The 25,892-nt window shown below is 44.0% G+C and overlaps 2 protein-coding genes across 4 annotated transcripts in view; both read left to right on the top strand.

Annotated features, from left to right (window-relative positions):
• Positions 1–383: 383 nt before the first annotated feature.
• Positions 384–5,419, top strand: LOC116987394 (transmembrane protein 17B-like). The gene is made up of 4 exons (XM_033043395.1): positions 384–501; positions 3,406–3,509; positions 4,412–4,525; positions 5,046–5,419. Exons 1-4 carry the CDS (start codon positions 384–386, stop codon positions 5,343–5,345), a joined length of 636 nt encoding a protein of 211 aa, XP_032899286.1. The 3' UTR covers positions 5,346–5,419.
• A 3,689-nt stretch (positions 5,420–9,108) lies between these two features.
• The window catches only part of kiaa1671 (KIAA1671 ortholog), a 137,838-nt gene continuing 121,054 nt past the window's right edge, over positions 9,109–25,892 (top strand). For 2 of the 3 annotated variants that reach the window (XM_033043394.1, XM_033043392.1), the window contains exon 1: positions 9,109–9,274. The gene's annotated coding sequence lies outside the window, so the exon portion shown is untranslated. Of the gene's footprint in view, positions 9,275–25,062; positions 25,175–25,892 lie in introns of those variants that run through there. The other variant, XM_033043393.1, reaches the window with a different exon arrangement.

The following is a 25,892-nucleotide window of genomic DNA, read 5'->3' as shown; positions in this document are numbered from 1 at the left end:
TGACTGTGTGGTCATTAAAATACAATACAATACAATACAATACAATGACAACCTCTTCATGAAAGTTTTATGAAAAGAGTGGAGACAGTCAATAATGTTTGATTATCATAGAAACCAAAATTGAATTCTTACTTGCAACAGGGTAACAGGAAACACTCAATAGATAACATGAGCTTGAATAATGTAAAAACAAATATTATCAGATAATTTGCTGAATGTTAAATATTGCAACAGGTGTACTGAAAAATACTTAATTACATGTGAATCTTTATGTTTTTTTGGTGTTTCTACTCTTAATACAAATGATTAGTGTATGACAACTGAGCAGATGGTGCTGGGATTAGAAAGGATTTGATGCAGATAGAATGGATCCTTTACCAGTTATGTCTCTATACTCTTCTCTGCCTCATAATATCAGACAGAATCTGACCAGCTTCAGCGGGACACTTTTTATCAGCAACAAAACGAGAGACTGTGAAGATCGATCCTACAATATCCCAGGTAAGATTTTTGTTGAAATAACGGGCGAAGAAGTGTAATTTTCAAACACAATCAACATATCTGTGAACATGCGGGGCGAGCACTCCCACACAGTGCAATGAATAATCCAATGATGAATAAACTCTGCAGGCTTTAATACAGATCTCCGCATTTCCTTCATAATAGCCAGGTTGTAATGATGACAAGACAGTATCTGTGGGTTTTGAATGCATGCATAGTTTACTATGGAAATTGAAAAGCTGGTTGTTAATGATTCAATAATCCCCACATACAGTTTCTCCAGCAGAATCTAAGAAAATGAATCAAATTGACAAAATGTTAAGTGTTTAAAAACTAGTGATACTGTAAAGTTCCTTGAAAACGTGATTCTTTCTTACAAGCGATGCAAATGAGCTTTCAATGGCCAATTAAATCATAATTACTGCTTGTTAAACTTTGTGGCTCGAAACACTTCTGTCAATTATAAAACCTTTGAGCAGATTTTACAGAGTTTATATTTCACCTCAGTTGTATTTCATCTTCGCATTCTACCTTAATTACCCATATTCATTTCAACCTTTCACTTGAAAATATTAGCTAAAAGAAAATATTGCTTCCTGCTTTGCTACAACCTGCAAGAAATCATGATTGTGAGGGGCAGATCAACCAGCTTGGTGAAATCACAATTTGAATTTACCTTGGGTTTGTTAAAAAATAACATTGGGAATGAGGAAGAAGCCATCACAGAGATCACTTGGCCAACATGCACAACATTCTCCACATTTAGCAGCAAGCATGCTGCTTCAAGTTGATTACTGAATGAGGACTGAATCAGAAAGTATTCAGACCACTTTCTCCACATTTTGTTACGTTAGAGCCTTATTCTAAAATGGATTACATTCATTTTTTTTAATCATCAATCTACACACAATACCCCATAATAAAAAAGTGATAACAGATGTTTAGAAATGTTTGCAAAGTAATTAAAAAGAAATAACTGAAATATCACATTTATATAAGTATTCATTTACATAAGCAATCGGGGGAGAAGGGCCTTGGTCATGGAGGTGACCAAAAACCCGATGGTCACTGACAGAGCTCCAGAGTTCCTCTGTGGAGATGGGAGAAAACTATATCTGCAGCACTCCACCAAACAGGCCTTTATGGTAGAGTGGCCAGACGGAAGCCACTCCTCAGTAAAAGGCACATGACAGCCCACTTGGAGTTTGCCAAAAGGCACCTAGAGGACTCTCAGACCATGAGAAGCAAGATTCTCTGGTCTGGTGAAACCAAGATTGAACTCTTTGGCCTGAATGCCAAGCGTCACGTCTGGAGGAAACCAGGCACCGCTCATCACCTGGCCAATTCCATACCTACGGTGAAGCATGGTGATGGCAGCACCATGCTGTGGGGATGTTTTTCAGCGCCAGGAACTAGGAGACTAGTCAGGGTCGAGGGAAAAATGAACGTAGCAAAGTACAGAGAGATCCTTGATGAAAACCTGCTCCAGAGCATTCTGGACCTCAGACTGGGGCAGAGGTTCACCTTCCAACAGGACAATGACCCTAAGCACACAGCCAAGACAACGCAGGAGTGGCTTCGTGACAAGTTTGTGAATGTCCTTGAGTGGCCCAGCCAGAGCCTGGACTTGAACCCAATCGAACATCTCTGGAGGGACCTGAAAATAGCTGTGCATCGACGCTCCCCATCCAACCTGACAGAGCTTGAGAGGATCTGCAGAGAAGAATGGGAGAAATTACCCAAATACAGGTGTGCCAAGCTTGTAGCATCATACTCAAGTAGACTTGAGGCTGTAATTGCTGCAAAAGGTGCTTCAACAAAAAACTGAATAGTCTGAATATTTATGTAAATGTGATATTTCAGTTATTTCTTTTTAATTACTTTGCAAAAATTTCTAATCAGCTGTTTTCACTTTTTTATTATGGGGTATTGTGTGTAGATCGATGATTTAAAAATATGAATTTAATCCATTTTAGAAATAAGGCTGTCGCGTAACAAAATGTGGAAAAAGTGAAGGGGTCTGAATACTTGTTTAATGCACGGTATGGTATGCTTGCCTTCATAGCTAGGGACATTGAATATAAGAGTCAGGATGTGGGACTGATTAGATTGCATTTGGATCATAGTGTGCAGTTCTGGTTGTCCCATTACAGGAAAGATGTGGAGGCTTTGGAGAGGGTGCAGAGGAGGTTTACCAGAATTCTGCCTCGATTAGAGGGTTTGATCTACATGGAGGGGTTGGATCGTTTTCTCTGGAACTTCAGAGGTTGTGAGGAGACTTGATAGAAGTATATAAATTATTATTATAAAATTGTGAGAAGAATAGATAGAGTAAACAGTCAGAACCCTTTTCCCAGGGTGGAAATGTCCAACACTAGAGGGCATAGCTGTAAGGGGAGAGGGGAAAAGTTTAATGTAGATGTGTGAGGCATGTTTTTTTTTACAGAGGGTGTTGGGGCTTGGAATGCATTGCCAGGGATGTTGCTGGAGGCAGATACAATAGTAGTGTTTAAGAAGCTTTTAGATAGACATATGGAAATGCAGGGAGTACAGGCAGATGATATCAGTTTAACTAGGCATCATGTTTGGCACTAACACTGTGGGCTGTAGGACCCATTCCTGTTCTGCACTGTTCTATGTTCAATACAATGACCCTTTGGACTGGATTTTAAGCTCATCATTTTTTTTGCACACAGAAGATAAAAAAGAGTTAAATGGATTGATACCTTGGGTTCAGGATGCTGGTCACTTTTTCATTGATGGCTTTATTTTGTTATCATATAATTGAACCAATACAAATAAGGATACATGGGATTTAAAAATAAATCCGTGTGCACGTGATAAGATAGTTTACAAATTAGCAGAGTAAAAAATGTTTGAAGATTCATTATTTTTTCCTAACAGCTCATGAGACAGTGTCCAGCCTCCCTTTACAGATGGGATTGTACTTCAGTGCAATTTTCTTTCCATTCTGGTGGGTGTCAGAATTGGCCATGCTCCATCTCAAGGTGAGATCTTGTTTAAAGTATTTATTTAACATCACGATGACAACCAATACGTTATAAACTCGTGGAACGTAAAGTAGAACTGACAGGTAATTTTCTGATTTGCAAAATCTACTTAATCAATCAACAGATCTCATTTAAACATGTCCTCCCCATGTTGGTTTCAATATTGCCCCTCAGAATCCACAATGGTGGAAAGGATGCAGTCACCTTTGATCCTCAAGGACTGCTGAGAAAGAGGTGATTTAATCAGAGCCTCCAACAAAACATTCACATAGTCTATTTTTAAAGAAGTCTCTATGAACTGAAGCAAACAGATTTCAACACAAATCAAAACATCTCCCACTAAGAATATAGCAATTTTGCCAGAACACACAATGAGGCAGAAGATAGTTAGCTATTATAAATTAATTATTTCACATTGTTAAATGACATATGTTCATTGTACTGAGTAGATAGTTTATCACTGACATCAGCAAGAGAACCACTAAGAAGTTTACACAATATCCATTTTGAATGTCATTAGATGGAGGGCAAAAGAGAGCTGCGACAGAAAGTAGCAGCCTCGATGATTGGAAGGATGGGATGTGAGAAAAAGCAATCGTGACGGATCTCAGAGATTGGGGAAAGGGATAAAGGAAATCAGGATGAGTTAATGGGAAAGGATGATATGCAATCTGGAATGAGGCGAAGGGCACCTGGGTATAATGCTTAGTTGGCAAACTCCAGAGTTCCTTAACTTGACCCAGTGCAGAAACTAGGTGTGTTGCAGTGAAGATCTTTCCTTTTCTTGCAGTTAAAGCTGATTAAAAATCTGCTCAATCCTGACTGGTGGTCCGACTGAATGACAAGGAATTGTTTCTATTGACTAACCTTTCTTTCTCCTCTTCACCTTGCTGAACCAGTACAGCATGTTACCCGGATACTACCAATTGATACTGTTGGCTGCTATAATAATCCTCACACTGACTGAGAGTGTTCGGCTCTGTCTGGGCTACATGGGAAACTTACAAGAGAAGGTAAATAAATTTCAAATCATAGATATCTGGAAATGCTCTTTCTCTACACAATCATCTATGGTACGCAGCTAAATATGCCGTCTGATTCACCCGGTGCTCCCTGGTTTGAATGATCTGTATGCGCAAAGCTAATAAAGGCCTGTTCAAGTTTAGCTTTGATTTGTTTCAGAAATACAAGTTCTTGTTTAACAGCTTCCCAAGTTTGCTGGTGTCACCACATTTGAAAGGACAGCCTCTCATTGCTGTACATTCCTCCAATACACACAGTTGTTTTGCACAAATCGATAGTTGATTCTCATACTGCTGGTTGCAGAGAGAATACTTTAAACATTGTTTAAAATTAACAGTCATTACTGTGCATCTGTTCATCATTCTGTTAGTTGGATATAATGGAAATGAAGGATCGTGTAGGGAAGTAACACCAAGGTAAGAGATCATCCATGATCTTACTGAGTGATGGAAAGGAGACAAATGGATTACCACTGCTTCCATGTCTTATGTTTTTTTCTTCATCCTCCAGCTGCCAGAGTTAGCTGGGTTTTGGCTGCTATCCTTTGTAATCCAGCTCCCCATTATTCTGTTCCTTCTCACTGATGAATCCATCATCATCACTCCTCTGGAAAGGGGTGTTCATATAATCTACTTCAGCCTCCTGGTTCTCGAGTTGGTTGTGGGATTCCACGCCCTCAGGGAAATGACCAACCACCTTGTGAAGCGCTTCTACCTGCAACAGTTTCAGGAATCTGAGCATTTTCAGCGGCACCAAAGAAGCCAAGAAACAGGCATTCCATTTCAGATCGGTCCAGTTTTCCATGTGTAACGGGCCAAGGACTTTCAAGTACATTGACTCTAATGACGTTGCAATCCAACAGGCCAACTTCAGCAATATGGAGCTCCTGGCTTCAACTGACAGTTACCAGGAAGGCATTGTTCCTGCACCAGTGATCTTTCCTGAATAGTATAGTGTTTCATTAGCTGAGCCATACGAAATTACCCAAAGGAATCATGGATCTATACTGTCAGAGGAAAAATTGTCCTTCCAATTATTTAAATAAAATTATCCCCTAATGGGAAATGTTCATTAATATTGAATGTTTGTGTTGTATTTACAATTCTCTTTGTTTTGTATATCATAGGCATTTTCCCCAGTTTCCTCCCTTTATCCCATCTCTATGTGAGTCGTTGATTGTATTCAATGGTTAAATGGCGTATCAGACAAGCTTGAACCTGATGTCACATACACATCTTCTAGAACTTATCATTGAGGTGCAATATGCAAGGTTATTCCAATAAACATTTTGTTCATGCTTTAACACCATGACTTTGGTATGCGGCTCGTGGTTTAGCTTCTGTTGTATCTTGTCTCACCTGCCCCATCGACAGTTTTGGTCAAATCTCTGGTAGGAAGAAAGTAACTCAGGAACCAAATGCATTGCCCTAAGGAAGGGAAATCAGAGAGGCAAATCCTCTGGTATGTATAATGGTGTGTACAATAGGAAGTAAGCACCAAAGATCATAGAGCAGAGCGCTCCGCTCTATGATCTTTGGTACGCACTAGACACACACAAGTGAAGGAACACACATTGCCCTAAGGTAGAGAAATCAGAGAGGCAAGGCCTCTGATATGTATAATGGTGTGTACAATAGGATGTATGCACTAGACACACACAAGCGATTGAACACAAATCAGTGCTGCATGAGGAGGCTTTGCAAGCTGATTCCTGGCATGTATATGAACAACTTCTTTCCAGGATAAGTTCCTTGTTCCTGCACATGGCAGGAATCAGTTTGCAAGGACTCCTCATGCAGGTACTGATACTGTATGGGCTCCTTCACATACTATAGTGGTTCAAACCCACAGCTTACAACAAGATGGATTACTAGTATCCTGTAATGAAACAATCTTTATGTACATTACACCATCTGCAAATAGTGTTGCCACAATTACAATTCACTAAAATAGCACCACTCACAGATCCCCGGTTTAATTAGTGGTTACTGTATATGATCAGTCCCATAATCTGTCTGGACCTAACCTACAGTTTAGAGTTCATCTGACTGGATCCGTTGTTTTGACTGGTGTTGATTTTCATACTTCCCACTCTTCATCCCTGTTGCAAAGTCATGCAAGTGCACAGTCATCTGCATGATCAGTTGCTGATTGGTTACCAAGCTGTGCTCTCCTTGCTGACTGGCCATTGACAGTGTTTCTTTGTTGGTCCCTTGTCATGTAACTCAACACTGATAGCCTGAAATGTGAACCATTTGTCTTTGGCAAGGTTTACCTTGCGGATAGTAATCATCTTTCAATTTTCAACAGTGTCTGTCTAAACCAATTCTGCAGTCTTCTTGATATGACATAGAACAGCCCAGAACATGACCCCTCTCTTGTAGATTTCCACAGCTGTACTCTGAGAATTTTATTTTCCTTGTAACCACTTTAGGATTGTGAGGATAATTCCATGCACACAGGAATAGGTCTGAAATTCAGATGTAACAGTTTTGCACGATGCGCTGGCGACCTCTTTCGCCATGTACCAGCACATTTACTCCCTTGAGTGGTATTACCATGGCTAGATGTTCAGTTTTTTTCCCCATTTAATAAAGGACCTTTTAAATACAATAGTTTGTTTTGTGGAATTTCGACCCCACAGTTCTGTAATGCTTGTGCCTGATAATTCAAGGCTGCTATTTTTAAAGGTGCTTAACTTACCAAGAACAAAAGAGATCAAGTCACATTTATTTATATAGCACATTTAAAAAACAACTCTCGTTGGCCAAAGTGCTTTACATTTGTTATAAGAATAGCACAACAAAACAAACTACATACATATATACATGTAGCCCTCACTCAGAGGACATCAGGAAAGGCTTGGGAGTATAGATAAGCCTTTAGTCTTGACTTAAAAGAGTCGATGGAGGGGGCAGTTCTGATGGGAAAGGGGATGCTGTTCCACAGTCTAGGGGCTGCAACTGCAAAGGCGCGGTCAGAACAGAGATGCTTTTCTGAGTGTTCTCAATATCTATTCCTCAGTTCACGTCATTAAACAGATTGCGAGTCTGTGAGAACATGCTGTACATAAATTGGCTGCAGCATTTCTTCAATTAATATACTTCGAAAGAACCACAATGGCCATCAACTGCTTGGGATTGTTGGTGCCTATGAATAAAATACAAGTCCTTTTTACATTGGGGCCAAAAACCTCTCAAAGCAGAACTCACCTTTCCAATAGATGATGGTATTAGTTACTGGGGTCTTCAGTTAGGATTCGCCAGGAGCAAAGCAATCTGCATGTGGAGGCAGGAGTGAGCCCTTTGCTTGCTTTACACCTGCAACTACACAATATCCCTCGATTTTTTAAATATCAAAAAAAAATCTATCAATCACTTTCTTGAATATAGAGGACTTGAATATAGAATATAGTACCCCCTCCCCCCCATCCTACATCAGTCTGAAGAATGGTTTCGGCCTGAAACGTTGCCTATTTCCTTCGCTCCATAGATGCTACTGCACCCGCTGAGTTTCTCCAGCACTTTTGTCTACCTTCGATTTTCCAGCATCTGCAATTCCTTCTTAAACACTTTCTTGAATATGCTCAGCAATCAAGCCTCCACAGCACTACTCTGGAGGGAATTCCAAAGATTCTGTTATCTATTGATAAGGACAATAAGCAAAGACTGGGGGTTAAATTATTTTTCTCGGATGGTGTGATAGGGTCACAGATGTGGACTAATCGCAGTTTGAGGAACAATCTGAGACCAAACATTATACCCCCAAGAATAGGCACAAAAGGTGACAACCCAACGGTATGAATATTGACTTCTCTAACTTCAAGTAACCATTGCTTTCCCTCTCTCTCCATCCCTCCCCATCCTCGATCACCTACCAGACTCACTGTCATGATTACATTTTATCTTTGTATGCTTCGTTGTCAGCTTCCCCTAGCTAACAATAATCTATTCTACATTTTCCTTGAACGTTGTCCCCTTTGTTGTCTCGTTTTCACACCTCACCCTTTCATATCTCGGTGTCTCCCTCTCCCCTGACTCTGTCTGAAGAAGGATCTCGACCAGAAATGTCACCCATTCCTTCTCTCCAGAGATGCTGCCTCTCCCGCTGAGTTACTTCAGCATTCTGTGTCTACCTATGAGTATTTGTGTGTTGTTGGGTTTCCTAAGAAAAATGATACAGAGGGAATGCAGTGAAGATTCTGTGATTTCGGAGAATGTGAATTTGTGAGAAGATCAGAGCAATATTTTCCTCAGGTTTAGAAGAATGAGAGATGTTAACATTGAAACATGTTGTTAGACATTTGGGCAAGCTGGTTGTGGGAGAAAGTTCGTCAGTACGGAGCAGAAGGCGATGGATTCGGCGCGGAGATGAGAGAAATGTCTGCATTCTTCGGAATTCTCAACCTAGGGGGCGACGAGGCTCCTGAACAGAAGCCGATGGGTTTCTCCCGTCCTGGTTTCACCTGGGCCTGATCACCCGGACAGGGAACACCTCCCTCCCTTAGGTGCGGAGAGCGGAGTCGGTGCTCGCTCCACTCCCCAGCCCCGCACCTGCTGTAATTCGCGCTCCCCCCGCCAGAGCCCGGTGTTGCTTGTGCCGATGCCCGGCCGCTCCAGGAGTCTCCTGGCCCTTTGTCGCCGCTGAGTCTAATCCGGAACTGCTCCGGAGTGTGGTGCGGGTGCGGGTGTGGAGCGGCTTGTCCAGGTCGGCAGCGGCAGCGGCAGCGGCGACCTCAGGTACAGAACCGCCAGTCTGAGCCGTGCGGTGGGATCCGGGATTCACTCCCACCGGAGCTGGCAGGGAGGGGAGGGAGAGGGAGAGGGAGAGACCCGGGGGGAGGGGAGGGGAGGGGAGGCCGGACCGTCGCCTGTTGTCGCAGCTGCCGAGAGAGCTTCGTTATCCGGCCCCTGCCCTCCAGTCTCCCCCGCACCCCCATTCTCTCCCCCCCCCCCCCACCTTGTCCCACAGTCTCCTCCTCACCCCCATTCTCCCCCACCCAGTCTCCCCCTCACTCGCCCCCGAGACTTCTCTCCCGCGTCCCCGCCGCCGGATCCCTGTCGCTGACCCTCCGATTAGAAACTTTTCAGCTTTAAAACTCCTTCCTGCGGGTTTGTTGTTGGGTTTATTTTTGCTCGGATACGGCGCCAATTCGTGAACAAGTCGCTGTTTTTTTTTCAATCGCGACTGAAAATGCGCCTGGGTTGTGGAGAAAGTGAGATGTGATCAGCGGCGCTCCCTCCTCCCCCCTTGACCCTGCCTCCCCCTGGACCGGCCCGGTCGCTGGCTACAGTCTAACAGCCGAGGGACATAAACCGACCATCGTGCGGCGGGTTCTCATTGTGCCACTTCAGGTCAGTGAGAACCGAGAGAATCGGCATCTTGTAACTTTTTTCTTTGCAAGTTAAGCGAGTGGATTGTAAGAATCTGTGCGTTTGTTACATTGTTTGAGGTTTGTGAAAGGAGTTGGACAAAGGATTTGTTTGTTGGGGGTGGGTTGGGGGAATTTTCTGCATCTGACCGCTGCCTACTTGGATACCGTTTTGTTTCGGTGCGAGTAGCATCTTGGACTTTGCCCGAATATTTTCTTGTTACAATAAAACACTGTTACAATACAGACACGCGTCTTCGCCGGAGAGGCTGCCTGATCCACTGAGTTACTTCAGCACTTTGTGTCTGTCTTCCGCTGTGTTGATGTAGTCCTGGACTGAGTTTGTGTTGTGGGTGACTAGTGCTCCTGTGACAAATGGCATGGTCTGTATTCCTATGTTTTAAAATATATATATCAATGGCCTACTGGGTGTTTTGCTGAAAGTGTCCCAGCCTATAGGACCTCCGGCAGATGTGGTCCTGAGGCCAGTGTTACCATGGCAACCGGCCAGGACTCGATGCCGGGGAACTCCAATCACGCGTTAATATTGGTCTCAGAGTAAGGTGATCATGAACATTTGTGCAGTTTCTGACTGATCGGCGTGAAGCTTTCATGCGGTTGAAGAATCGGCCAGGGGTGGGTGGCTGGAGGGAGGGACGTTGGGAGCAGTCAGATAGGTCCCTGACCGGGCACCAGGGCTCGGCAAACACATCAATGCCTTTGCAGACATGGTTAGAAAAGTGGTGCCCGAAGACTGCAGGGTGGTTAATGCATCTCTAGTTAAGAAGGAAAAGCCTGGGAACTATAGGCCAGTGAGTCTAACATCTGTGGTTGGAAAGTTACCAGAGAGTATTCTGAGGGATATGATATGCATGTTTTTGGATGAACAAGGGGTGATTAGGGATGGTCAGCATGAGTTTGTACATGGGGGATTGTGTCTCACAAATTTGAGTTATTTGAAGAAGTAACCAAATAGTTTGATGAAGGCAAAGCTGTAGATGTTGTCTATATAGACTTCAGCAAGATATTTGATACGGGTCTGCATGGTTGGCTGCTCCAGAAGGTTAGATCCCATGGGATCCAGGGAGAGCTAGTCGACTGGATACAGAATTGGTTTCATAGTGGGAAGCAGGGAGTGATGGTGGAGGGTCATTTTTCAGACTGGAGGTTTGTGTCTCAGGATTCGGTGCAGAGCCCATTGCTGTTTATATTTTATATCAATGATTTGGATGAGGATGTACAAGGCATGATTAGTAAGTTTGCAGATCATGCTCTTTGTATATTCCCCTTTGCTCGATCTATTAAACTTGTTTGAATTGATTGTGTCTATGTTGGCTTGGTTTAGTGTGTTTAGAGATACAGTGCGTAAGCAGGCCCTTCGGCCCACAGAGTCTGTGCCAACCAGTGATCCCCATAGTGTCGATCCTATGCACTAGAGACAATTAAAGCTAATTAACCTGCAACCTGTACGTCTTTGGATTGTGGGTGCAAACAGGAGCTCCCGGATACTGGATGTCCAGTGGATGCTAGTGGGTACTGGATGTTATCATTTCATAGTGGGAAAGGGAGGAGATCCAGGCTTGTCCATGTTCCCGGCGTGGATTTACTGAAAGCTGGAGGTTGCAGAAAGAGAGCTGGTTCCTTGCAAACCACCTCAGTGAAGGTGAATGGTGGCAATATTGGTAAAAAGAACAAGTAGATCAGGCGCGGAGTTACATGGCATTTATAATTTGTGGTTTGGTATCTTTGAATCTGATTGGCGTTGTGTTTGCTGCGTGCCACGTAAGTCAGGGTGCTTGTGTATTACAGTGATGTACATTATTGACATTTTTCCACATGGAGTTGTATGTTTGGTAAATGGGAAAAGATGCACATTATAATGTGGGTGTTTAGGCATCCTGCAGCTAGTGTAGAAGGTCTCGACCCGAAACATCACCTATTCCATTTCTCCTGAGATACTGCCTGACCTGTTCAGTTACTCCAGCACTTTGTGTTTATGTTCAATTCCATTCAAAACAAAGATAGAGAAAGCAAGATAGACACAAAATGCTGGAGTAACAGGCAGCATCTCTGGTGAAAAGGAATGGGTAACATTTCGCATGGAAACTACTACAGAGGAAGCTAATGTGGCTTACCTAAAAACCAGGCTTCGTTGTGGTGAAGGTACAGCATAGACCACACGTTTGTCAAACTATTGACATTAACATTTCTTGAACAGATCTAAAACTACATTTGATATGTGGAAAGATTCAGATTCAGATTCAACTTTATTGTCATTGTGCAGTGTACAGTACAGAGACAAGGAAATGCAGTTAGCATCTCCCTAGAAGAGCGACATAAATATGAGCAATAAATAAATCTGTTTACGTGCAAACAGTCATAGTATTTTTTTCCTGGTGGAAGGAGTGTCCGGGGGGGGGGGGGGGGCAATCACCGAGGTACAGTGTTGAGTAGTGTAACAGGGAAGCCGCAGGGAAGAAGCTGTTCCTGGACGGAGAGACCTGTAGCGCCTCCCGGATGGTAGGAGGGTAAACAGTCTGTGGTTGGGGTGAGAGCAGTCCTTGGCGATGCTGAGCGCCCTTCGCAGACAACGCTTGCTTTGGACAGACTCAATGGAGGGGAGTGAGGAACCGGTGATGCGTTGGGCAATTTTCACCACCCTCTGCAGTGCTTTCCGGTCGGAGACAGAGCAGTTGCCATACCATACTGTGATACAGTTGGTAAGAATGCTCTCGATGGTGCAGCAGTAGAAGTTCACCAGAATCTGAGGAGACAGATGGACCTTCTTTAGTCTGGAATATAAAGGGTCAGAAGGTGTTTTATAGCTAAACAGACCAGTGATTACAGCACACTAGGCATACTGTGGGCTCGAGATCGCGTTCTTCCGAAACATTTAATTCTGAGCCTTCTTGAGGAAGGATATTCAGGATTGGAAGGAGTGCAGCGTGGATTTACTGGAATGATAACCAAACACCAAAGGTTAAGTATGAGAAGCATTTTCACAAACCATGGGTTGTACTTCAGTAGTTCAATGGTACTTTATCATCACCTGTGCAGTGAAATTATTTTTTTTAATGTACAACTCAGTGACGAACCTACTATACATTAGGCACAATCATGCTAAGTACAAGAGTGTAGGATAGACCATATTGAGTCAGTAGACAAGAGTCGCCACATTTCAGGCACCATCTTATACTAACATTTTTTTAAAGTGTTGAACTCTCAACTTACTTTCAGGAACTTGAAAGTTGAGGAGGAAATTTGGTTCAGAGTTAATGGAAATGGACTGGGAGAAATTATATCTGTTGGTCAGTGAGTTGAGGACGAGGGGACAGATGGACCTTCTTTAGTCTGGAATATAAAGGGTCAGAAGGTGTTTTATAGCTAAACAGACCAGCGATTACAGCACACATGGCATACTGGTTCAGAGTTAATGGAAATGGACTGGGAGAAATTATATCTGTTGGTCAGTGAGTTGAGGACGAGGGGAATAATCTGGAGATTGGATTCCAGAATAATTTGGACCTGTATCTTCCAATAAGGAGGAAGGGCAAGGATGGCAAGTTAACGGAACCTTGGATAACCAAAGAGGTTGTAAATTTGGTCAGAAAGAAAACCAAAGCGTATGTGCCCACAAAAAGACATTGTGGGGTGAAAGTCCTTCTTTCGTGTCCATCTTGTTTCAAGTGTTGACATCGCTGTCATTGTCCGTCCTGAATCGGATGCAAACTTCCGGCGACAATCAATGGGAGCCATCACTTGCTACAATAGATGATGGTGGTAGCAGAATTAGCTCAGTTTCCAGCCCCGCGACTTGAACGCTTCTGCTATGGGGCCCGGCTGAAAGTCGTGTCCTGCCTGTACCTCCGTGTAAGGGTTATAAAGATGACATCAGACAGGGTCTTTGTGGAATATTAAGCAAGGAGGAAAGAACTTGCAGGTGATTAGTACTGCTAAGGAGGGACATGAAATGTAATTGGCGAGGCTGACTAAAGAATGCTTTTGATACGTGCGTTAATCACACGAGGGTGACCAGGGAGAAGGTAGGACAGCTCAAAGATAAAGGAGGGAATCTATGGTTGGAGTCAGAGGATGTAGGCGAGGTGCTAAACGTGTACTTAGCATCTGTATTCACCAAGGAGAAGGACAGTGATATCAGTGTGGAGAATACTATTATGCATGGGCAGTTTGAGTCAAGGAGGAGGTGTTGGGGCTCTTGAAGAGTTTTTAAATAGATAAATCCCAGGACCTGATGGGGTCTATCCCAGGGTATTGAGAGAGGCAACAGAGATGTGAGAGTTCAGGAGGTCGACGCAAGAGGAAAGTGTACAGTTAATGCAAGACCCTTAACAGTATTGAGGTAAAGAGGATCTTGAGGTCCAAGCCCATTGCTCCCCAAAGATGGCAACACAAGTAGATGGAGTGGTAAAGAAAGTCTATAGTATGCTTGACTTCATTGGTCATGACTGTATGCTAGTCAGGAAGTCATATTGCAGGCTTAGAGGACTATAGTTTGGCTGCTGCTAGAGTATTGCGTGCAGCTCTGTTACAGGAAAGATGTGAAGATTTTGGAGAGGGTGCAGAAGAAGTTCACCAGAATGCTGTCTAGATGGCAAGGCTGTTACAGATTTGGGTTGATTTCTTTGTTTAGTTAATTGTCACCTGTACCGAGGTACAGTGAAAAGCTTTTGTTGCCTGCTGACCAGTTGGAAAGACAATCCATGATTACAATTGAGCTGTCCGCAGTGTACTGATACATGATAAACTGAATAATGTTTAGTGCAAGGTAAAGTCTGATCGAACAGAGTCCAAGGGTCTCCGATGAGTAGATAGTAGCTCGGGACTGCTCTCTAGTTGTTGGTGGGATGCACCTGCACAAACCTGCACATCTTTGGAATGTGTGAGGAAACCGGAGCACCCGGAGAAAACCCACACGGTCACAGGGAGAACGTGCAAAGTCCACACAGACAGCACCTGTAGTTATGATCAAACCCAGATCTCTGGCATTGTAAGGCAGCAAGTGTGCTGCCCTGCAGCAAATTCTCAGTCCCTGCTTATTGCCTTCTAGTGAACAGATGGATGATGATCAGATTCTTGCCACATGATGAAATAAACGACACAAACTGTAAACCCTCAGTCATCTTTGTCAGGAATATTCCACTGATTTGTTTTGCTAGTCCAGCACCCGCACCCTCCTGTCTCCAGTTTCCTTGTGAATTATTCACATTTTTGGGGGAACTAGACTGGGCGGTTGGTGTGTTCCAGGTGTTCTTTGTCCCGAGCAGGTAATTACACCTGGTAATTCTGTGCGCAGGAATTTCGTGACCACAATCCTTGCCCACTGTCTGGGCTCAGGCCCGTTGTCAGGAAGGGGAAAGGGATGGTACAGGGTGCCTCATGTTCGGGCTAGTGATGGAGAATGGGAGCGGCCTGATGCTGGACGGGCCCTGATGTTAGATTGTTAATTGTGGACTGCGGAACGAGGGCAGTAACGGATCCTGACAATTAGTGGCGAAGATGGGCACTAAAAGAGAAAAGGAATAGGTGCCGTTTAGGGTCGAGATCCTTCTTCAGACTGAGACTCAGGGGAGAGGGAGTCTAGAGATATGGATGGGTAAGGTGTGAAAATGACAGATCATGGTAGACGATGGTAAGGACATGTAGAATGGTTCATTGTTCGCTGAGAGGAAGGTGACAAGGAGGCGTACAATCAGTAACATTAATCAGAAGGTCAGTGAAACAAGTCGGGGAACTAGGGTGGGGGAGGGATGGAGAGCGAGGGAAAGCAAGGTTTATGAAGTTAAATAAATCAATATTCATACCAATAGGTTGTAAGCTGCCCAAGCGCAATATAAGGTACAATTCTGGTGGGAGGGTGTTTGTAGAAAAACTATACACAATAGATTGTGTAAGTAAGGCAACAATTATTTTCAGCCAGGCTTCACAATAACACTGGGTGTTTCCATTCTTTTTCCTGTTTTTTAACCTGATGCACTGACAAATTCTTTAGTGCAGTGAGTTCCATTGTGTTTGGGCTACAACAACTAACTGCTAAAGATCTTCGATGTAGTTTCAAGGATACAGGGGGGTTTGCAAAGCTCTGGAGTAACATACATGAATCAAGGAGCTTTCATAGTTGGTGTAAAACCATAGAACAGTCCGTCAGATTGTTGGAAAACTTGACATCTTACTTGTCCCCTGGTGTTAGCTTCTCACCAGCTCTTCCTTGCCCTTTCTGCCCTCCACACCATCACGCACCACTCGCCTGGTGCCCGTCCCCTCTCCTGCCCAATCACCCCTTCCCTCCCCCATCGGTCCTCTGACCAGACCTCCCATACACCCACGTCACCCTGGCTGACACTTGCTGTGGTTTGTTTGCTGGGTTGTGCTGGTACAGAGTCTGAAGGGAGCCCGCCCTCCATTGACAAAGGTTCAGGACTTGGGCAGACTTGAATTGCGATCCATGCATCTGAAGCCAGAAGTGTTTCTATGGTCTGCACTGTTCTGCGGCTCCTCTCCAGATGCTGAGGGAAGTCTATACCGCGGACTCTGTATTAATAACGGGTTAGATTGATCACAACGGATCCTTGACTGGATTGCATTGAGAAGCTGGGAGAGTTGTTGTGGTTACCTTGGAGTGAGTGAGTCATGGCTGGAGTTATCCAGACAAACAAGGGGATATTTACCAGTGAGTGAGTGTAACGTGGTTGAGGGTATTGGTGGAAGGTCAGGCCACACCTGGACAATACGTTTCAAGCAGCAGCCACCAGCATTGCAGTTAATGGTGGCAGCTACAGGTGACTTGCTGAGGTGGTCACGTTACTGTTGGCTGGGCCTTTGTTGGGCGGGGGACTGTTGAACGAATGAATGATGCTTTATTATCCCGTGATGTCATGGTGGGATTCTTTGTCCTATGCAAAGAGTCGCCACATATAGGGAGGGCACTGTCAAAGTTACAAAATATTCCATTTAGTCCCCAATGGGACCCCCCGCCCCCTCCCCCAAGATGGGTCCCCCTTTGTTTTCTTGGCTGCCCTTTAAGGTTGGGTCCTTTGTTCTCTGCGGCACATATGGCACCCACGTGGCCCATTCTTGACTGCCGGCGGAGGGGCCGTGGTTCGGGGGGGGGGGGGGGGGGGGCGTTGGCTGCTTTTCCCAACTAACAAGCTGTTGGAGGAGCTCAGTGGGTCAGGTACCTCAACCCTGTTTACCCTGGATTCCAGCATATCCAGTCCCTTATGTCTCCGTAAGCCTCTGTGTGTCTGGGTGTCGTTAGTCTTTAAATATGTACACTTCCTTGAACAAAAATCATCCAAACAGAACAATAACATGTGGTCGCTTTTGCTTTACATTACAATATCGTCATTGTAGCTGGAAAAACTGCTTGCTGTTTTAAAATTAGAAGAGATCTTTATTTTGAAGGTTGAATTTAAAGTCTTTCATGATCTGCATGGGTAGGAGACAACAGGAGAGGTTATCATTTTCAATCCATGTTTGAATATCAAAGAAAGAAGAATGCCAAGTAACATTCTAGCGGTTAATAAGAAACCAATTGGAATTGATTTCCTGTCTCTCCCTGTGGCAAAACGGGTGCTAATTTGTGGTATATTTGGTTGTGTGTGAAATAAAAAGTAGGCAGTTCACAGTGGACGTATCCTGAAACTTAGACCATCGTGGAAAGGTGCAGTGACTTCCCTGACTCAGCACAATCTGGGCCGCAGATCATATCGTGCCAGCAGGATCCTTCTAACCCACCTGTTACTGAAGCTTTGACCTGGTGACCTGTTACTGAAGCTTTGACCTGTGGAGCAGATCCTTCTTGGGTACCGAGACTTTAACACTTCAAGTGGAAAAAGCTTGTTGCAATTGTTTCGATCTGTCAACGACCAACTTGCAATCAGGGTGTGAGACGTACTGGTTATAAAATGTAGCCTCTCCCAGATTATTTAGAATTGCACCATTCACTGTCACAGTGAGGTCTGCAGATGACGGTAAACCTTTACTTGAGTATCGCAGTACAATAGCAAAAGGATTTGGGTATAGGAGCAGGGAGGTTCTACTGCAGTTGTACAGGGTCTTGGTGAGACCACACCTGGAGTATTGCGTACAGTTTTGGTCTCCAAATCTGAGGAAAGACATTCTTGCCATAGAGGGAGTACAGAGAAGGTTCACCAGACTGATTCCTGGGATGGCAGGACTTTCATATGAAGAAAGACTGGATAGACTCGGCTTGTACTCGCTAGAATTTAGAAGATTGAGGGGGGATCTTATAGAAACTTACAAAATTCTTAAGGGGTTGGACAGGAAGATTATTCCCGATGTTGGGGAAGTCCAGAACTAGGGGTCACAGTTTAAGGATAAGAGGGAAGTCTTTTAGGACCGAGATGAGAAAATCATTTTTTACACAGAGAGTGGTGAATCTGTGGAATTCTCTGCCACAGAAGGTAGTTGAGGCCAGTTCATTAGTTATATTTAAGAGGGAGTTAGATGTGGCCCTTGTGGCTAAAGGGATCAGGGGGTATGGAGAGAAGGCAGGGATGGGATACTGAGTTGGAGGATCAGCCATGATCATATCGAATGGCGGTGCAGGCTCGAAGGGCCGCATGGCCTACTCCTGCACCTGTTTTCTATGTTTCTATATCTGGACACTCTCTTGGCCAATTCACCGAGATGCAGAGTCCAGTCATGCAAAAGATCGACGCAAAGTGCTGGAATAACCCAGTGTGTCAGGTGGCATCCATGGAGAGAGGTGGTAGGTGACATTTCGGACCGGCACCATTTTCCAGACTCTATTCATGCAGTTGTGCCCCAGGTTGAGATTCACACATCACAGGAAATTAGGTAGTTCATTAAAGGAAACATCAGATAGAGAAACATTTCCCTTTCCATGATGTGAAATGATTGTTGTCTTTATGAGATTCCTATGAAGCTCTGAATCCTGTTCCGCTTGGCCTAAGAATCTGTGCATGTCCTTCCAACTTCTGCCCCCACCCACTTCCACATGCCCCCTGCACCCTTGTCCACTTCCACATCTTCCCCACCCCTCCCTCATCCCCTCTGTCCACTTTCATGCATCCCCTATCCTTCACCACCCCATCTGTCCACCTCCATGTCTGCTGTACCTGTGATGTTTACATGTGGTGTGTCTGGGGAAGAGTCCGTGGGGAAATTCTACTCTGTTTTATGGTTTATTTATTTTTAGTTTTGTGATTTTCCAGAGTTCCCACTAGTTTTTGGATCCCCAAGTTCACTCGTGCTTGGAGTTTGATTTTTTTCCAGTTTAAATGTCAGGTCTGTGCATATTTAACAGCTCCTGATTTTCCTGTTGCTTGTAACATTGACAGATTATGCTCCAAGAATATAACCTGGAAGCTGCCAGTATTGTGGTTTTGTTTGTAGCCGGGCAATGATGTGAATCACCTTAAGTGAAACAGAAATTCTGCAGATTCAGAATCTAAATCAGTTTTACGCCATTTGATTTTTACAACAACTGTTAATTGTGGTAGTTGAGATGCTCGAGTGCAGTTGAACATTTGTGTTGGTTTGGCAACTTGTTTAATTTATAAAACTGCACATTTTAAAATAACGATGGGATGTGGCTTTGTTGTGCTAATAAAGATTAAAAATTAATTAAAATATTTAAATTTGTTAAATAATAAAACCACATCATAATTTCAGGCATTTTACAGAAACAATGTTTTCTCTGTTACTGCATTTTATTAATAATAGCCTCAAAACATGCAGAAATATACGGGTTAATCGTTGATTGGCATGGAGTCTGTGGGCTGATAGCGGCGGTTTCCACACCGTATCTTCAGCCCTCCCTGTCCGTTCCAAACATAATGCCCGTCTAAACGAATCCTTTCTGCAAGTACATGATCCATATCACTCTAGTCCTTACTTGTTGTGTCTGTCTCAATGCCTCAAGCATTGCTGTCATGTCTGCTTTTACCACCTCCCCTGGCTCCCCTTCCAGCCACCTACCACTCTTTGTGTAAAAACAAACTTGCTTCTCCAACTTCCTTTAAACTTTCCTCCTCTCACTTTAAACATATGCCCTCTAGTATTTGACATCTCCATCCTGGGGGGAGGACTCTGCTTACTTATCTATTTCTATCAAGTCTTCCCTCAGCCTCAGACTCTCCAGAGAAAACAATCCAAGTTTGTTCATGTATAGCTCATGTCCTCGAGACTAGATGGTGCGGTGACCAGAACTGCATACAATACTCCAAATGTAGCCTAACCAGAGTTTTATACACAGTTTCATCCCAGCTGTTATTGGGCAACTGAATCATCCTGCCTCAACTAGAGAGCAGTCCTGAACTACTATCTACCTCATTGGTGACCCTCGGACTATCTTTGATCGGACTTTACTGGATTTACCTTATACTAAACGTTATTCCCTTATCATGTATCTATATATTGTAAATGGCTCAATTGTAATCATGTATTGTCTTTCCATTGTCTGGCAACAAAGCTTTTCACTGTACCTCGGTACACGTGACAATAAACAAACTAAACTAAAACTGTAACAGTACTTTCCAACTTTTATAGTTGGTACCTGCCCAATGCAGATAAACACACTGTCTGCCTGCCTGCCTTCCTGTACATTAACACTCCACAAGGCACGGCCATTTACTGTCAAATATCTTCTTGCCTTTCACTTCCCAAATACATCACCTCCCAGGTGTCCGGATTAAACTCCATCTGTCATTTCTCTGCCCATATTTCCTTTGACAACCTTCCTCATTATCCAGAAGATAGACACAAAAAGCTGGAGTAACTCAGCGGGACAGGCAGCATCTCTGGAGAGAAGGAATGGGTGACATTTCGGGTCGGGACCCTTCCTCTTCCTCACTATCCACGTATCCACTGATTTACGTGTCGCCTGCAAACTTAATAATCAGCCCACCTATAATTTAATTCAACGGAGGTCCCAGCATGGAACCTTGTGGAATACCTACCCCCAGCTGTAAACCTCCCTGTATAAAAACACCGGTATTCTACTTCAAAGATCCTTCTGTGAATTTGTTTAAAAAAAACTGATCACATGTTCTCTGTGGAAGCTGGTTAATTAGTTACCTCCATTACAGTGTTTATTAAATGACACCAGTAAATTGGCTGTGAATAGCTCTGGGGGTTGAAGGCCTTCAAAGTCTGCCCCCTTCCTAAAACAGAAGCACACACTAATGCTGATATAAATCTTCAGTTGTGATTTATTTCTTCAAAGTACAGCTTCAGATCATTAATTGCCATTGTGATGAAGTTAGTTAAGTTTGGTAAACAGTGCCGCACTAATCCGCAGGAGAAAGTACAAAGTTCCTGACCTTTGCCTGTTAGCTTGACCCTGGGAACTGCAGACTCCGTAGATTGGAAGTGCTCATGGTTCATAAGTCATAGGAGCAGAATTAGGCCATTCGGCCCATCGAGCCTGCTCTGCTGTTGTATTCAGAGCGGACAGAACACAAACAATTAATTTTTTGCCCAGAGTTTTTTATACCGTTAATTTTTTTTTGACTTTTTTTGAGTCGAAGGAGATTCTTACGATGGAAGGACATCTTTGGAGATGCTGCCTGACCCACTGTGTTACTCCAGCATTTTGTGTCTTCCATTGGTAACCCAGCATCTGCAGTTCCTTGTTTCTCCATTCGAGATTCTTGCACAGCTCTGGGAGCTGGTGTAGGTTTTGGGCAAAGGGTCAGAGTAACCTGTCATTGCCGAGGCTTCAACAAGGTGAATCACCGTGGAAACAGATTGCTGTGCCCAGCAAAGACCAGCCATGACCACAGACTGTACTGAGGACAGGTGCTGCTGCACACAGTGGTACAGGGATCAGGGGCTCACTGAGAACGCTAACACATTGTCTCCTGGATCCACACCTTTTTATGGGAAAGGAAAATAAAATTGCAGATGCTGGAAATCCGGGAAAAAATCAGAAGATGTTGGAAATTCTCAATGAGTCAAGCATCAGCCTGCCCTGGCACATTAACTTTTCTTTCACCAGATGCTGCCTGACCTGCTGACTTGTGGCTGCATTTTCTGCTTCCACCTTATATTAATGGAAGCTTATCTTTGTCCTGTGTGTGACTCTCTCTGGATTGGACTGAAACGACAATGTGTGTCAGGGAATTTTTGTTTGCATCAATTACCTGTTGCAAATAGAATGATTATTGATTATAGACTTGCCTGCCAACTCTCCCCTCCCCCACCAGTGAAGCAAGGGCTTGTAGCGGTGATTTGGTGACTATCCAGAGGGAGATTCAAAATCAATCCCTGCTTTAAAATGTCAGAACCTGCAGCACAGTTCCCCATTGTTCCGATGCTAATTTGCATAGTTATTTCATAGTTATGAAAATTCTGAGAGTAAAGTTGTGATAGAAATTCTAAAACTGACTGTGGTAGAAGACCTGTCACTAACAGAGTACATCCCGCAAAAACCCAACAAACCAACAACATTAGAAACACTAGAGAGCTTTTGACATTCTCTGTTTACCTCCGGCATTGTGTTTACAATATTGACACTCCACGGAGTTCATGAGATTTATGTTGTGCCAATCCCTGTCCCCAGTGCTAAGGCCGTGTGCACATCCGTCCCATTGTGTCGGGCTGAAGCAAGGCCAGTGAACGGAGACAATTACAAGATAAAAATCCAAATGGATGATTCTTTTTATAGTCCTGAAAAAAGAAAGCTGCTCTCGTGTAAAAGGAACTTAAAACTTGTGAACAAAGCGCTTGCTGTGTGACCTTGTTGTGATATTTGTAAAGATCAGGAGCCAAGAGAGTTTAATTGTCACATGCACCAGGAACGGAATAATGAAATCACTTGCTGCAACTTTACAGGCATATAATAACGCAACAGTGCATTCCATAGTATGTAATAAATAATAAGACAATAAATGATATATGTAACCAGACCCTAAAAATGCAAGCCACGTTAGAAAGTGCAAGCCTTATACAAAATCCAAAGTGATTCAGTGCTGAGGAAGGGTTGTTGGTGTGGGTGGTTCCAGAGGTTGGTCAGAAGAAGCTGTTCTTGAACCTTGAGGTAATAACCATATAACCATATAACCATATAACAATTACAGCACGGAAACAGGCCATCTCGGCCCTACAAGTCCGTGCCGAACAACTTTTTTCCCTTAGTCCCACCTGCCTGCACTCATACCATAACCCTCCAAATCCTAATGGTCCACAAGCTCCTGTACCGCCTTCCCAAAGGTAGCAGCGAGATGAGAGCATGGCCAGGGTGGTGCGGGTCTTTGATATTAGCTGTTCCTTGAGGCAGCGCTTCTTATAAATCACTGCAACAGTGGGTGGGGGTGGGGTGTTGGGTCAGTACTTGTGATGGACCGGGCAGTGTTTGCTAATTTCTGCAGTCACCTTTGTTCCTGAGCATTTGAGTTACTGCACCAACCAGTGACACGGCCAGTTAGCATGCTCTCCCCGTACATCTGTAGATGTTCAGTAGAGTATTCGGCAACATGCCAAATCTCCTCAAAGTTCAGAGGAAGAAGATGTATTGATGAGCTTTCTTTATGAATGCACCAATGTGCTGGCCCAGGACAGATCTTCAGAGATGTGTACACCCAGGAACTTCTGCTGTTGACTCTCTCCACCGATGTCCCACCATTGAAGACAAGTGCACGGTCCCTTGGCTTTCCCTTCCTGAAGTCAACAATCAGATCCTTAGTCTTGCTAATGTTGAGAGGGAGATTGTTGTTCGATCTACCGCCTGTGCTTTCTCACTGTCACCTGTTATTCCTCCAGCAATGGTTTAGTTTAACATAGAAACATGGAAAATAGGTGCAAGAGTAGGCCATTTGGCCCTTCGAGCCAGCATCGCCATTCAATATGATCATGGCTGATCAAAATCAGTACCCCGTTCCTGCTTTCTCCCCATATCCCTTGAATCCGTTAGCCCTAAGAGTTATATCTAACTCGCTCTTGAAAACATCCAGTGAATTGGCCTCCACTGCCTTCTGTGGCAGAGAATTCTACACATTCACAACTTTATTATTGTCATGTGGGCAATAACTTCTTACTTGAAGTTAGCGAAGTCAATGTTCATACGGCTGGGGTGTAAGCTGCCCAAGCGAAATATGTGGTGCTGTTCCTCCAATTTGCGCTGGGCCTCGCTCTGACAATGGAGGAGGCCCAGGACAGAAAGGTCAGTGTGGGAATGGGAGGGGCAGTTAAAGTGTTTAGCAACCAGGAGATCAGGTAGGTTCATGCGGACTGAGCGAAGGTGTTGAGCGAAATGGAAGAGAAGTGTCTGGCCCAGCTGGGAAACAGCTGTGGAAATGATGGCCATGGGATGCATATAAACTGAATGTAAAACATCTGTCTCTTGTTTCCTGAGAAGATTATTATGTTTTACTTTGAACTATTTGTACAGAAATTGTTTAATGTTCGAGACAGTTAATGCAGCGCTGTGAGGTTATTTACTCAGTATCACTGACCTGTTCATCTGTATTTAAGTCGGTCATTTATTTGAGAGATACAGCATAGAAACAGGCTCTTCGGCCCACCGGGTCCACACCGACCACTGATCACACATTCACTTTAGCCCTATATTATCCCACTTTCTGCTGCACGTAGAAATCATTATTCACAATGAGTTGGGAACAGGTACTGTTTAATGACAATGAAGGAAGCAGCAGGTCCGGACGGTTCTGGCCTTTGGTTCAGGTCTACATATTGGCCAGAATGAGGAAGTAAAAACCACAGGCAAAAGTTAAACTTTGGGCCACCATAACGACAGAGTAATCCATGAAATGTTCTGTACCACTTTGTCTTATCCAATGTGCCTTGGTTGAGGCAGCAACGTACCTGGAGAAAAAGATGTATCAGCTGCTTTTAATTTGATGTTAATTTACACCGGAAATGTCAGGGAGTGTAAACTCCACAATGACACCGCACAATGATCAGCTGAGTTCTTACAACAACGTGAGTTTCTCATTGTTGAAATAACAGTTAAATCTTTCATGGCGCCCACCATTAATTCCACGGGTTTGGATTGCATATTTCTACAGCTGTTTACTGAGGCAGCTATTCACCGATGGGGCACTTCTTCCTGCGGCAGTGGGTGGCACAGAACTCCCATTGTGCTGGTCACAGAAGGTTTAAATAGAATCAGCGGAGAGCCAGTCAGAGCATCGAAAACTAAAACACTGCTGATGCCATGCAAGAAAGTGCTGGGAACAATCAGCAGTTCGGATGATACTACTTCAAAACTGTAAGGTGTTGATGTTTAGAAAGGCACAATTGGGTGAGTTGGGGTCTCTTTCAATGTGCAGGCATGATGCGAGAGCTGGCATTGTTCACACAGTGGGTGTTGCAAATTAGTCCAGCACTTCGGTGCCTTCAGTGGCGCAGCGGGTAGAGCTGCTGCCTCACAGCACCAGAGACCCGGTTTTGATCCTGACATTGGGTGCTGCCTGTATGAAGGTTGCACGTACTCCTTGTCATCGCATGGGTTTCCTCTGGGTGCTCCGGTTTCCTCCCACATCCCAAAGACGTGCAGGTTTGTAGGTTAATTGGCCCTCTGTAAATTGTCCCCAATGTTGGGGTGGAAAATGGCAACCTTCCGTGTTTCGACGAATGCAATCAACCCGGCGTGCACAATCAAATAAGATCAAATAGAACAAGTTGTCCTACAACTTTAGGCTGTGCAAGAAGAGAAGAAGTCCCCAATGTGTGGGGTGTGGATGAGAAATTGTGATAACATAATGTGAATGGGCGATCGATGGTTGCTCTGGGCTCGGTAGGCAGAAGGGCTTGTTTCAATGCTGTATCTTTTAATCAATCAACCAATAAGCGAATTTTACAGCTGGTGTGCCCTTCTAAGTGGGTGATCAGCATCAATAGACAAAGTATAACATCTGACAGAAGCCTTCAATTACTCCTCCAACCCCAGTCCTTCTCTCCGGGCTCTGGCCCAATGATGAATCCAGAGAATGCCTTAGTTGTCGTGATTTGCTGCCCTC

Source organism: Amblyraja radiata, chromosome 25 (genome assembly GCF_010909765.2).
Source record: "Amblyraja radiata isolate CabotCenter1 chromosome 25, sAmbRad1.1.pri, whole genome shotgun sequence".
NCBI classification, from domain to species: domain Eukaryota; kingdom Metazoa; phylum Chordata; class Chondrichthyes; order Rajiformes; family Rajidae; genus Amblyraja; species Amblyraja radiata.
Note: the sequence above shows the minus strand (reverse complement) of the source record. Positions and strands in the feature narration are given on the sequence as shown.